The 14,758-nt window shown below is 39.7% G+C and overlaps 2 protein-coding genes and 1 long non-coding RNA gene across 4 annotated transcripts in view; all 3 read left to right on the forward strand.

Annotated features, from left to right (window-relative positions):
- The window catches only part of LOC307013648 (uncharacterized protein), a 344,030-nt gene that overhangs the window by 88,195 nt on the left and 241,077 nt on the right, over positions 1–14,758 (forward strand). The gene's annotated exons all lie outside the window — the stretch shown is intronic.
- Positions 7,939–10,454, forward strand: LOC307045975. Its single transcript, XR_013810034.1, has 4 exons — positions 7,939–8,459; positions 8,654–8,749; positions 10,036–10,153; positions 10,257–10,454. It is a non-coding gene; the product is annotated as an uncharacterized lncRNA (long non-coding RNA).
- Positions 10,463–13,161, forward strand: LOC307045974 (uncharacterized protein; the record flags this gene model as incomplete). Of its 2 annotated transcripts, XM_079692057.1 has the most annotated exons (7): positions 10,466–10,775; positions 10,921–11,282; positions 11,525–11,711; positions 11,810–12,069; positions 12,222–12,393; positions 12,609–12,757; positions 13,007–13,161. In XM_079692057.1, the coding sequence occupies exons 4-7, from the start codon at positions 11,949–11,951 to the stop codon at positions 13,159–13,161; spliced, it is 597 nt and encodes a 198-aa protein (XP_079548183.1). In that variant the 5' UTR covers positions 10,466–10,775; positions 10,921–11,282; positions 11,525–11,711; positions 11,810–11,948. The 2 variants fall into 2 exon arrangements, with proteins under 2 accessions (XP_079548184.1, XP_079548183.1); XM_079692058.1 differs by having other exon boundaries at positions 10,463–11,282.

A 14,758-nucleotide genomic window follows, 5' to 3' on the forward strand; every position in this document is an offset into this window, starting at 1 on the left:
TGCCATAACATCTGTCTCTACTGTGGATCTCAGGTGTTTAAAGGAGCCCTATCATGCTCATGTTCAAATGCATGTCTGTATTTAGTGTCTCTACTGTGACATGTCTCCATGCTTTACTGTTCAAAAAGCTCTTTATTTTTCTCATACACATCTTTTCACCCTCTGTCTGAAACCAGAGCCAAGTCTGCACTGATTGGTTATCAAGCCGGCTCTCTTGTGATTGGTCAACTAGAAATGTCACGTCCTCTTAGCCTATCATGTATAATGTGTTGTACAGATCTAACATAGTGATGCCATTATAGTACAGAAGTAAACAAAGGAGTCCAATGGAGGCGTTTCAGGCAGTGGGGGGTGGTTGAGGTGGAGTGTGTGGGAGAGAAACTGCCACTGGGACACAGTGATTTTACATGTGTGACCGGAGGTCTTCTCCCTCTGTGCCGCTGCTTGGCACTGGGCCAGCGCACCAATTGTGCGCACCGGCTATTTAAGCTGAGGTGCCAAACTGGGTCCCTCCCATTTCCGCTTCTCCTGTCGTGGCTGCAGCTTGGCGTAGTAACGCAAATTGTTTGGCGGGGCAGCATTCAAGTCCCAGCCTCTACCGGACAGGTAAAGCACGGTGCAGTCTGTCATTTATTCATGGTCACAAGCTACACACTGCTGACACTTTCCCATATTAGCGCAGCTGACGTCCAGGGCGTTAGGGGAGGCATTGCTCTGCCAGAGGCTCCGTGATAGTGGCGTTGCACACTGTTGGTGAGTGCCGTTGTCTGCTCTTTTTAAATCTGCTGCGTAGTTCCCCTGCCTTATTAATTCTTTATGTCACAGCGGGATTTGGCCGTGGGATTTGCGGGTCTCATTCCCTCCCTTGTCGGCTCTGTGGCTGCGCCTGCGCTGCACAGGGTGGTACGTATGAGCCCCTCCCCCATATAAATTAAACCGTCACTTTCATACATATTTTAGAGTAATTCTAATCCCCTTTCCAGGGGTGTTCTAACCATTCTCTCTCCCCACCTTTGGCCATCATTCCCATCCCGTGCTGCTGTTTTGGCTCTGTGTGTTTTGGGCTCTCTGTGAGCTTCGCCCATCGCTGTGGACAGGCTCAGAGTGCTCGCTCTGGCCTGTTGCAGGAGCCGTTCTTGGCGTCAGGGAATAGTCCTAATACACAGGGGCGCCGCCAGGGATTTTGGGCCCCATAAAAAGATATCACATTGGGCCACGCCAACCAAGCACAATTGCTGTAACCACATCTCCAGAACCCAACCGACTCATTTATGCTTTAAATAACTCTACCTGTACAGGCTTGTTGCATCTATCTTGTAGTCCAATACTAACTGCACAATATTTACTGACACTGAGCGGTGAACATATAACACTGTGCAGACGTGCAACATTATGCTGCAGTATAATTCACTATTTGATATAAGACTAACATTCCTGACAATAGACCTCAATAGTCATCTTTTATGGTGTACATGCCTTTTTAATAACATTTTTGAATGGAACATTCATAAATCAAAATAAATATAACTTAAATATACATGACCTCTTCAATTAAAATAAAGTGAACATTAACACCAATATTATCATTTATAAAATGCTATAACAAAAAAAATAACATAAGCAGCAGATTTTTTAATTAAATAATACATACGAACTAAAAAATAAGCGGGTATTAAAGTGTAAATGGACAACAAAACGGAAAAGGCCTGATGGTGGTGCTAAATCAGAGCCTATGACCTGTTCTCAGTCTTTTTCTCATCATGCATCTTCTGTGTGATCCAATATCGTTAACATAGCCTTGCCCTTTAACAGTTATTACGAGCCCTTGCTCAGCCTTCACCAAGAGTCCAGCGCCTAGCCTTCTTGCAGGCAAAGTCACTGATCAAGTCCTTGAAGTCCAGCTTATAGCCAACTGGCTTTCAATGGACAGCATGGCAAGACTGCAAAGCATTATGGGGGGACAGGGCTGCGGAGCCTAAAGATGGATCTGTTGATCCTGGCACCAGGGGGAGGGACAACTGATTTAGTATGAACAGCTGCTAAAAATGTACCTGCATTTATTAAATGTCAGCTAAAAGAGCAGTGAAATGAAAAACCTCTTCATTGTCTGTGAAGATATCAACAGTACTTAATGTCAGCAAAATATTACAATTATTATTTACAATGGACTACGCTTAGCTAACAGGCTAATTTCCACCACTCATGGACCACACCCACCTTTTCTTTTCAAAAACTGGGTGACATACTGTCGCCCTTTAGTCCCTCCCTCTTGTCTTTCTCTCCTTTCTTTTCTTTTTTGAAAGCCTTACTTTGTTAGTCGTTGATACATGGCACACAAGTAAGTACTAGCATCACTTCTCACATGCTCTCACTCTCACTCTGCCAGAAAGTGCGGTGCGGCACAGCGTTTGGAGGCAGGACCAAACCATTACATGTAAATATAGGGGGGTGTACAGAGGCTTTGGATGGTTAACTTTTGGAAGAAAAAAAGTTAAATGAATCGTTAGTTTAGTGATTACATTATCAATTTAACGTTATATTAATGTTAATTATTGATGATTGATGAAAGGTTACTTAAACATTTTTTCTTAATGTTCTAAAAATGTTTGGGGCCCCTGTCAGGACGATTCTAAGGGCCCATGACTAACTTTTCACCCCCTTACGGCGCCCCTGCTAATACACGCCATACAGACATTTATTATTTAATTTGTTTATTCATTGCAGTCCTTTACATTTGATTTAATTTGTTTATTCTTTGAAGTCCTTTACATTTGATTTTATTTGTTTATTCATTGCAGTCCTTTACATTTGATTTAATTTGTTTATTATTTGCAGTCCTTTACATTTGATTTAATTTGTTTATTCATTGCAGTCCTTTACTTTTGCTTTAATTTGTTTATTCATTTGTTGTTTACATTTATTCAGATTTGGTGTATTTTGTTGTTTTCTTTAGTTTATCCTTTGGTCAGAATCATAACCTTTTTATCCTGTGCCTGACAGGTGCTGTGGGCCTGAGGCGGCAGACTCCCTGGTGGTGGCAGTGGTTTTCTTCACATATCCGTTTTGAGTGGTGTGCAGTGTCACGGGTGATTTATTTTGGACCCCTTACTCCCCTTTTCGTTAACTGCCGCCGTGGTAAGCCCAGCCCTGTCCGTTTCCCACAAAGTGGGTATTTTGTTCAAATGTATTGTGTGTGGTGTTTTTAGATATTTTGTATTTTATAAATAAAACTGTATTCTGACCCTTAAAACTGTCTCTGCCCGTGGTGTAAAACGAACCTGATTGTCCTTGTGTTAGACCTAGTTGTTATAATTTCCTGGGGGCGAAACTCCCCCAGGTGGCGTTGTCCGCAAAACGAGCATTTTACACTCCTACCCTTCTCCATCCCCGCCACACATGCACAGAGATAATAGTGCCTCTTTAACAATAACTTTTATGATAAAGCTAACAAATAATGGTCACAACATTTATACTCATACCTACAGCAATTGTCAGAACTTACCACGGGTTAATTAGTAATGTTTTACATTCCATACAGTTCATTAACAAGATTCTTCTAATCTTGATGTATTAAGTTGTAATCTTTTAATCAGTTCCTTGTGATTTTTTATTTTTAATTAATTGCTACTCTTGCAAAGAATAAGTAATACTCTTGTTTTTATTTTTGTATGGACTGGATATCTAAGATATGGTCATGAAGGATGGGTCATGACCGAAAGAACGAGATCGCGGGTACAAACGGCCTAGATGGGTTTTCTCCGCAGGGTGGCTGGTGTCTCCTTTAGGGATAAGGTGAGAAGTTCACTCATCCGGGAGGGACTCGGCGTTGAACCGCTCCTCCTTCGCGTCGAAAGGAGCCAGTTGAGGTGGTTCGGGCACCTAGTTAGGATGCCACCTGGGCGCCTCCCTAGGGAGGTGTTCCAGGCACGTTCAGCTGGGAAGAGACTGAGGGGTAGACCTAGGACCAGGTGGAGGGATTATATCTCTTCGCTGGCCTGGGAGCGCCTTGGGATCCCCCAGTCAGAGCTGGTTGATGTGGCCAGGGAAAGGAATGTTTGGGGCTCTCTGCTGGAACTGCTACCTCCGCAACCCGACCACGGATATGCGGGAGAAGATGGATGGATGGATATCTATGATTGGATATATTCAAACAGACTTTTACTTTAGTGCAATCTTTAAGCCTTCAAAATTAAGATTCACATATTTTCTGGGCATATCCATGCCAGAGGATGACTCTTGAGGAAGTGAATAATTATCTAAACAGAAATTATCTATTTTTTCATAATTTAACCTGTGAACAGGATCGACTTGATACTGTCAAAATCAGTAGTGCAGCGTTTGATTCATAAAGCAATTCCTTGTTGCGAGGTATAATGAACATTACAGCCCCCAGAGAGCAGGGTTTAAACCTTTTGGTCCTATTTACCAATGAGCGGGATTTAAAAAGGTAGAAGAGTTGTGGTTTTGCGATAAGTTCCAAACATCAGTATTTCCTTGAAGATATACTCTCAAACCTGGGCCCTGATCAAAATCCATAATAATAAGGGTAATTCTCCAGGGATGGCAGGAGATACTTTACAGTAAATGCATAATTTATTGGCTTTCAAAATATGAATATTAAATCTGAGTGTGTCTAAACAATGGTTATCTTCTGAAATTGCAAATGCTATTTATTTTCATTATACTGCTGAGCGGAGTAAAGTTTGAGGTCAGTGGATTATGTTTCCTAAATCATTGCCATTTCATAATAACAATACATACAGATGATGAGCAGTGCACTTGGCGGGTGGATTGGCAGGCGAATGGTTGTGTAATCACTGCTGGTAACTGCAGATCTGTGAGGACAAAGGATTCCTTCCAATCCCCTCTAAACTAATACATCATTCATTTCAAATGCAGGCGCTCTGTTTCCAAATTCTGGTGATATTACTTTCAGCACTCATTCTCTATCTCTCACAATAAGGGGGGGGAGTGATTTGAATTAATCAATTAACATTCTAAAATGAATCTGATAAATTAGATTTTCCCTGCTTATCATAACATTCCCCTTGTCGATACTGTCCTGGGCTAACATTGTCAAAGTCATTTAGTGGCGTTTGGAATTATTATTGAACCAAAATTAATCTTGGGAGACGTCAGTGGATCGGGCTTTGTGTAATGTACTCTGAAGGCATTTAATCCGTTTTAATGGAAGAATCCATTGGGTGACTGTTGTCAAAAAGAACAAAAAGGAAGTTAAACAGAGGGAAGAAAAAGAAGGGATTCAAATAGACCCCTAGCATAAATATTATAACCTGTGATGTGTCATTTATCCCACACTTGGAAAAACACTCATAATATTGCCAGTCTGTATGGATCCTACTAACTTCCTGATATATAGTGATTTTTCCAAGGCTGTGAGTTTAATGTCTGAATCAAACAGTGTAAACCATAAAATACAAGATTTTAGAGTTTTTTACTTGTTCTTTTCAGAAAAGGTTCACTCACGCGTGTTTCGATAGACTCACAGCACACCAAACCAATTGATAAAAATAAAAATAATCTCACTCTTGTAGTAATATCATATTCCTACTGTATGCCCTTCATTATATAGAAACATTAAATAAATACATACCGTATACTTCCCATGTCAGACTGTCTTTTATTTCAATAAAATTAATACTTAAAGGCGGCCTATAATGCTCATTTTCAGGTTTTATCATTTAATTCTGTGCCTCTATTGTGACATGTTTCCATGCTTTAATGTAAACAAAAACTCTATTTCGGGGGGACACAGGGATTTTAGTCTTTGCACACCATTAACATGGTTGATAAAAATGTATATAATTTACTAATACTGACTATTAATATTCAGAAAGAAATACTGAGATTATTTATAAAACATAGTTCAATCCGATTGCTCACTTGACTTATTGGTGAACATAAACTGATCTGATGCTCATATGCATCCAACAGCTATTTGTTTTTACTGTTGCCTGTAAACACAGTCCTAATTTAATCTATTTCAAGCATTATTGATATATACAAATGTAAATGTGCATGCCAATACATTTAAAGAAATCGCACATGTGACTGTTTGAGTAAGGGAGACTATGATGCCTGTTGCCATGGTTTCAGGTCTGACAGCATGGTGATTTGGAGGTGGTTGTGAGTGAAGCCTTGGCTGGAGTCTTGCATCAGAGGAAGGTGCACGGCATTTGAAGGGCAGAATAATTCTGGCTACACGAGTAGGATTTGAAATCGAAGAGACTGTGAACGTAACTGTCCATCATGGTGTCAAAACTTGCCTGCTAAGTACTGAAGTGTTGTTCGGCCGGATGTAATGCTTTCATAACAATATGTGGAGTTAGACAGCTGAGATAGCAAGGGTCAGATCATTGCTTTTCATATTGTCTTTTCCTATTAGCTCTTTTCTACGTTTGTGTCTTTTGTTGTTTATGGGTTTGTATGTAAGGGTTTTGATTGGGAATATGTGCTCCAATGTGTGCTGTATTTGTGCATATCTGTTCTGTCAATGCATATGTGCTCTTGAACATTTTCTTTGTTTACTTCTGTAACATAATGACATCGCTATGTAACACTAACACTTCTCTTGGGTAGCGCTCCAACACATTGTGGGACATTGGTCTTAGCAGTTGAACAATCACAACAGAGTCTTCCAGCTAACCAATCAGAGCAGACTGGGCACTGGTTTCAGACAGAGGGTGAAAAGAGGTGCTGCAGCACAGGCAGTATGAGAAAAATAAAGAGCTTTTTGAACATTAAAGTGTGAAACAAATTGGGGCCCTTTAAGTAACACACTATCACTTTAGGACACACCTCGTACATTCACAGCAAATAACAAGGCAGAAAGCCACCAACAAAGTAGCCCAACTATCTTACCAAACCAGCACCGCCAAAGGCAGCCTTTTGAGGAGCCCTCAAATATGTTACTGCCACAAGACAGCGTCAAACATTTGTGAATGTAATTACAACTGTAATACAAAAATAACAGCTCAAATCCCTTGAAAAACCCCAGTACCAAATTGAACCAGTGCTCCCTCACTCATGCCCAGTACTCTGCCTTATATACGGGGAGCTTGCACGCGCATTCAGGTAGGCCCGCCCCGAGGGTCCGGCTACGTTTATAGATATCTCAGTAGGTGAATGCTTGCATAGTATGGTTAAGAGGTAGTACCCTTAGAGTCCAGTAGAAGGCGGAGCCTGTGTAAGATATAACAAACGTAATATGGGAGAAAATACATTTCTATCTAAACGTAATTGAGAATGCAGTTTAGTTCTGTGGGAACATAATTTTGAGGAGAAAGGGTTGCATAGCTCCAAACATCTGCGTAAATTCAAAGTATTTGTATTTTTGGATAAACTAATCACATGTCAAGTCGTAATCTAAATGGATACTTGCTCCACTGAAAATAATTGAAATCCTGATAACATTAAAAAGATTAGAAACGGACAAGTTGGCAAGAAAAGGTTGATAAACAGGCGATACTTAGCAAAGTAGCAGCAATTCTGCTCTATAATGAAAAGTTTCTGCAATTCTGAAGCGCCTTAATTAAGGCGAAGAATAAGGTCAATGGTTGTTTGCTGGAACCTAATATAGCACACATATTATCATCATCAGGAAGGAAACCAATATGTTTTACTCTTTGTTAACAGACGTCAAATTTGTATAAAAGGATATAATAAATCTCCACCGATTGTCTTTCAGTTTTCAGGTCAAGTTTTAGAGTGACCTTAAAGAGCTTACGAAATGCTTTTAGCACCTGTTAGTGGGCTTAGTAGGCCTATATGATAGAGGCTGCATTTGTATTGTGAAATGTGCCATTTGTTTTTTTTATTATTGATGTATTTTTTAATAAATCACGATTATAACAGCATACAAATGTTGTCAGTTAGTAACGATCGTTCGTAGCTCTGGAAACAACAACTTCGGTCATTTCCGGCGGTGACGTCATGAGTAGAACACAGCTGAGCAGAACACAGCTGAGTCACCATTGTTTAAATGCCTTGAAGCAGCAAATATTAAAACAAAGGATGCACAACAACAAAACGCGAAGAATAATCGGCAAGCGATGCGTGGTATGGGGATGTGGGGCCGTCTCCAAATCTGGCTATGGGATGTTTTTGTGGCCAAAAAAAATGATCAAATGTCGCGTATATGGACCAAACAAGTGCGTCGTACGAGGGCGGACTTTGCTGGTCCAGGTAACCCGGGGTCGATGAAACCTACAATTTGTGGGCAACACTTTGAAAGATCGTGTTTTGACCAGTCCACAATACTCGCTAAGGAAATTGGATTAAAAAAGAATTTCAAACTGAACAAAGATGCTGTTCCAACAATACTGCCAAGACCCCAAATGCCAGCACAAGCCACCACGCCGATTCCTACACGTCCCCCGATGCAGAGTCCTCCACTAAAGAGACGGCGAAATGCATTCGCCAAAAGGGAGAGAGCGAAGGTAAGACGCGCTACTTGCTTTAAGCATAAAGCCTGAATCAAAATGACATGTCAAATCTCACACATTTATGAGTTGATGAAGTCATGATGCCATATATGATTGCATGCACTTTGCCCACAGCATTTATAGTAAAAGTATACCTCATAGGCCTAAAACCGCTTCAAATTATGAAAAATGTCAATATGATTACATAGGTATTGGAAACTTTGTTCAATGAAGCCACTGACAGAACTGAGGATAGCGACAATTTATTGGACATCCACACTGGGGAGGAAGCTGTGTCTACACCAGTAAGTATACAGAACGGACTGTGTAAAAATACAATTTGTATCTTCATCACATGTATGTATATAATTCATATATGTAATTGTTTGATTTTATAGCATTGCTCTCTCAATCAATTCAACCACATGTTGTATTATGAATGTTATTAGATATTATATTATGTATAAACTTGTGTTATTATTTACTAACGGTATCTCCGTAGTAAAACCGTAGTTTCGGGTTTCTGACTTGGCTCGTTGTCATTCGGTGACCAGCTGCCCAGACATTTCGAGGGGAAAAAGCATGAAAACGGGGCTTCGGGTGCCGTGGGAAGAACCTCCGTGTATTCACGTTCTTCACAGTAATCAGTTACATTGACACTGTATTGGATAGGCCTACAGACCAGCGCCATATAGATAGAATACAGACTACGGGGCTATTGATAGGTTGTCAATCTTATGTTTTTGAAAGTAGGCTAATACATTAACTGAAGGGGCTGGGCCGGGAGAGGGCGAGGCCTGCGTCAGAGGTCCACTAATCAGACAAGCTCCCTGAGAAAACCGTCATGAAAAAGTTTAGCAATGTTACGACTAGCAAAATTTGCCCACGGCTGTGATTGACAACCTGGACAGCCAGTTAGAAGCTAGAATGCCAACCTAGAGAGCCAATCAGAACCTAGAACGGGCTGCAGGGCTGGCCAGACTATTATATTGTGCATAAAGTTAGATACATTAGGATAGTCATATGCTCATGATATTCCAAGTTAAATTATATAATATTATCATTTAAAATAATAATATTAAATAATAAGGACAGACATTTGTGGCCAATTCACTATTGCATTTATTTTATAGGCCTGAATAAGACAAGCAGTTCCTTTCCGAATTTTGATATTGATATAATATTGGTAATTTAATTGATTGCTGATGTTCTTCTTATGCAGTTGACCCTGAGGAAAGTGAGACAGCTGCAGTTATGGCTTGACTCTGGGGAATCTAGCCATAACAGTATATTAGCATGGATGTATAATTTATCTGTAGGCTACAAGGGTGGTCCGCACGCGTGGGCCGGTGCGTCTGAACGTCCCGGGCTGAATTTGTGTCCCAGTCCGTCCATGTTTTCGTATCTCTCTTCATACCTTCGCACTTCGCCTTGGCCATCACATTTTACACACACACAGACTCCAAAACCCACAACCCCTTGCGGCTGCTACTCTTGAAGTGACAGGCCAAGCCTGTAACACTTTCAATACAATTTCAAACTAGTTTCAAAAATGTATTTGTAAAGTTGTGCTGTGTTTTGTACATTTCAGAATGAAATTGATGTGCAAACGGACCCCCCTCCACGAATACACCACAAGTCCATGCAGGCACGACCATGTTTCAGGTCAGCTGGACAGCAAGTTCGAATCCATGTTGGTTGTTCCAAAGGTCAATATCATAATATTTAAATATTGATATGTAAGATACAAATACACCTACATGTAACATGCGTATATATATCATTATATAATATTATATATAATATTTTCAGGAATTGAAGTCAAACCAACTGGGTGTACTGTTGGGACACAAACACATGATGACACAAGTACTGTGGATGCTGGGATTCAGTGCAACCTGCAGCTAAACCTCCCTGAAAGGGACATAATTGATGAGGAAAAAGAGCTTGAGGCCGACAATAGCCAACATGAAGAGGATAATCAAAATGATCATCTTTATAGCCCATCAGACGTGGAATCTGATTCGTCAAGTGATGAGTATTGTCTTGTCATGTTTTTTAAATGTTGCTACATTATCATTATGCAGGGTCGGATCCAGCCATTTATTGCAGACTTGATCATTTTACTCTTTGTCAATTTCACAGGGACAGTGACAACCAGGACGACAATGATCCTCTTAGGAGTAAGCTTCTGCTTGTGTTCATGTCTTCCCTGATGTTACTATTCACCCATTGTCCGATTTGTAAAGAGAACTCGCCAGGTCGCCTTCGGAGAACAATGGGCACATTTGTGGAAATCGATCAAAACTGCAAACATTGTAGTTTTCAAAGGTAATATTTTTAAATGATGAGCATGCGAAATATGTATTCGAGAATGATATTTGTGGCCATGATTGACAGGTGGTCCTATTCATGAGATACTCATACAGGTTGTATAGTATGATAGAAAAATTTAATGAATATATTTTTCTCACAGGTCATGGCAGAATCAACCTTTAATTGATAAAACTCCTGCTGGAAATCTGCTGTTGTCAGATTCTTTTTGCGGGTACATCACCAACAAAAGTGCTGAGGGTACTGAAGTCCATCAACTGCTACACCATCACAACAAGGACATTTCTGAATCATCAGAAGAAATTCCTTCAACCTGCAATCAAGACAGTCTGGACCAAGAATCGGAACAACATTGTGCAGAAACTGAAGGAGACGAACAAACACAAAGAACTGGTGTTAGGAGGGGATGGACGCTGTGATAGCCCTGGTCACTGTGCCAAGTATGGATCCTATACCATACAAGACCTCACAATAAACAAGGTGTTGGATGTTCAATTAGTGCAGGTCAGTATTAGTGAATGTATCCTATGTTATGAATAGCTTCCTCCAAATAATTTATAGCCAAACACAGCTGAGAATATTTTCTATCGAACCCAAGACAATATAAGTTCAGGAGGTTTTTTTTTTGGCCGATGCATTTCAAGCTCAAAGCATTAACCATATTCACAAATATGACCACTGAAAATCAAATGCTCTATGATAGCCATCTTTATAAAATATTATGTGTGTTCTGAATGTATTTCCAGAGTAATGAAGTCCCTTCAAGTGTCCACATGGAAAAAGAGGGGCTTGTGCGATGTGTCCAGTTCTTGGAGAGTGAAAACCTCGTCATGAAGACAATTGTGACAGACAGACACACACAGATCAACAAATGGCTGAAGGAAAACCAAGAACATGTGGACCATCGGTTCGACGTTTGGCACCTTGCAAAAAGTAGGTTAATTTTTTTAACTATAGTAGAATTAAAATTCTCCAATTTTAAAAAAAAAAAAAAAAAAAAAAAAAAAAATACGGAACTTTCTATTTTATAGACCTAAAAAAAAAACTGGTAAAGCTTGCAAAGGACAAGCAATGTACCGATATTGGGGAATGGATACAATCCATTCTGAACCATTTGTATTGGTGTGCCGTATCAACTCCGGATGGAAATGGAGAAATGATTGCTGAAAAATGGCTGTCCCTCAACAACCACATTATAAACATTCACACCAAACATGGCAGAGTATTCGAGAAATGTGCCCTGGTCGGCTGCCTGCAGCTCAGAACCGCAAGAAAAAATGTCTCAAAGCAGGTAATAATATTTTCTACGACAATGGAACACTCATCAAATGTTGTGTTGGAATGTTTTTGTGTCTTCAGTAAAGAAAAATGATATGCAGTGAAGAACTAATATTTTTTCTATTATCGTATATCCTATATCCTTTTTTGATTGTGTATTTTCAGATTCAGTGCCAGCACTAAAGCTGAATAAAGTTATCAGCCAGAAAGCTTTTGTCAGAGATGTCAAGAAGATGTCACCTTCACAGCGAACCTACGGGTTGGAAGTATACCACAGTATAGTCAACCAGTTTGCCCCAAAGATGTATGCATACTCGTACACTGGCATATATTGCAGGTAAAGTATAATATGAATCTCATCAGAAAATACTAGAGACTTCAACTTTATTTGCTTATTTATCTATTTGCCAAGTTCTTTTTTGGGGGTTTCCCCTCTCCTGTAGTGAGATCTATGAGTTTGTGTGCATGTAAATGGCCTGCAAATGCTAAAATCCCCTATGAAATCTCTCTCTCTCTATCTCTCTCTATACAATAAATGTATTTATTTTGTAGGTTGATCCTAGCAGCACTGCACTACAATGAGAACTCTGGCAGGAAGCATGCCAAAACCAGTACAGGACAACTCCAATACACTGTAAAATTCCCCAAAGCAAAGAAAGGTGGTCATGTAGTTAGACGTGTGAATACAGCAGCTACATATGGTAAGAAAGTGAAAGTGAGAGAATAATAACATTAATTATACCGTTTTACCAAATTAATGAAAAACATTCAACATGTCACATTGGACAACATTATTGTGTAAATATTGAAAATTGATCTATGTGAGAATGTAGTGTACAGTTTCAACTACAATGATTAATTATGCAAAGTGCCTCAGGGCATGCTATGCATAATTAGGGGACTAGAAAATATAGTATATAATTCTTGATTATAAAACATCTTTTTTGCAGAGTATGTTACCGAACTCTTGACCGAGACTCTACGCCTGTGCGAAAACAATGTCGATGAGGAACCTTTCGATGTCCCAGATCCACTCAGCAGTCGATGGGAAAAACCAGACAAGAGAGAGAATGTTGCGCTGTTTAGAAGCAGATTTAATCACTGAACTGACAATCAGTTTTGTTATTGACTCTAATCAAGTGCTGGATACTTGAACGACGTGTAGATGTCAGATGGAAACGTCGCCTGGATCTTTTTAATGGCACATGATGGCAATGGGATTCTGTGGTTCTTACCAAGTATTCCCCAGCAAAATCTCACTAGCTGGCGGTATACCACATAACGATACATTCTGTAAAATACAAGATCATAAATATCAATGGTAATCACTTCAACCTTATTTGCTTATTTATCTATTTATTCTGTAACTTTGCCAGAGTGACCCAAAAATAATAACCCCAAAAAAATGACTTCCCAAAAATACATCAAATTTCTGAGCTCTACAAATTTGTGAACACAAGTAACTTACTCATTACGTGGCTGATCACCTGCTTGTTGTCTGTCCCTCTTTGAATAATGATGGTAGGCTGTCTGCAACACCCAAACATCCAGACAATTTGATTGGAATCCTGGGTGATCTATTACGCAGGTTATGTTTGCACCATCTCCCTCATATTCATTGAATTCCTCCATTTTGGCCACCATGACATCCTTTTCTTGGCAGCATTGGCACTCTTCAATTGTTTCCATGATTGTACATTTTTCACATGTACACCTAAATGTACAAAAGATAGTTGAGAAATAATTGCATTTTTAGGAGGAGACCTACTTCTGTGGTGAGTTCTAAGCCTAGCAGAGTGTGATGCAGTTACCTGAGCCAAGTGTCTATGAATTATAATCAAATGTATACCAGTAAATGGTAAATGGACTGTACTTATATAGCTGCTATGTATTATTTATTTACTATATATGAACATCTCTATGAATTATAATCAAATGTATACCAGTCTGTGTTCTGTTGCCTGAGCCAATGTGCCTGCTATGTACTATTATTTATTTACTATATATGAACATCTCTATGAATTATAATCAAATGTATAGGCCTACCAGTCTGTGTTCTGTTGCCTCAGCCAATGTGCCTGCTATGTATTATTATTTATTTACTATATATGAACATCTCTATGAATTATAATCACATACATACCAGTCTGTGTTCTGTTGCTTGAGCCAAGTGTGCCTGCTATTTATTATTATTTATTTACTATTTATTGAGAATCTCTATGAATTAAAGTCAAATGTATACCAGTCTGTGTTCTGTTGCCGCACCGGATCTCCGCCAAATCCAGGATCATCGTCCCCATTTTCGCTCCCGTCTGTATCTCTACCGCTACTTGAATACTGTGGCTCAAACTGGTATGGTTCCACCACGTTAGACTCGCCCGCATGATCTGATTCCACCACACCGGCATCCTCTTCAATAAAATCCTCCTCTTCTTGAAAGTGCACCGAGTCTAGTGACGACTCACTGTCACTCGATGCTGTCGAAATATCCGAGCAAGAGTCCGACATCAGCCATATAGTTAGTGTATTATTCAAAAAGTGTTCTACTCGTGACGTCACTAACCGGCGAAAGCTGTTTGGTCCGGAGCGGTCGTGTAACATCGGAAACGAGCATGGAAAGTTGTAATAAATCACGATTTATAAATACAGCGGGCATATTGTCATTAATGACAAATGATTTCCCATTAATAATAGTATATTAT

Source organism: Notothenia rossii (genome assembly GCF_949606895.1).
Source record: "Notothenia rossii genome assembly, chromosome: 7".
Lineage (NCBI taxonomy): Eukaryota > Metazoa > Chordata > Actinopteri > Perciformes > Nototheniidae > Notothenia > Notothenia rossii.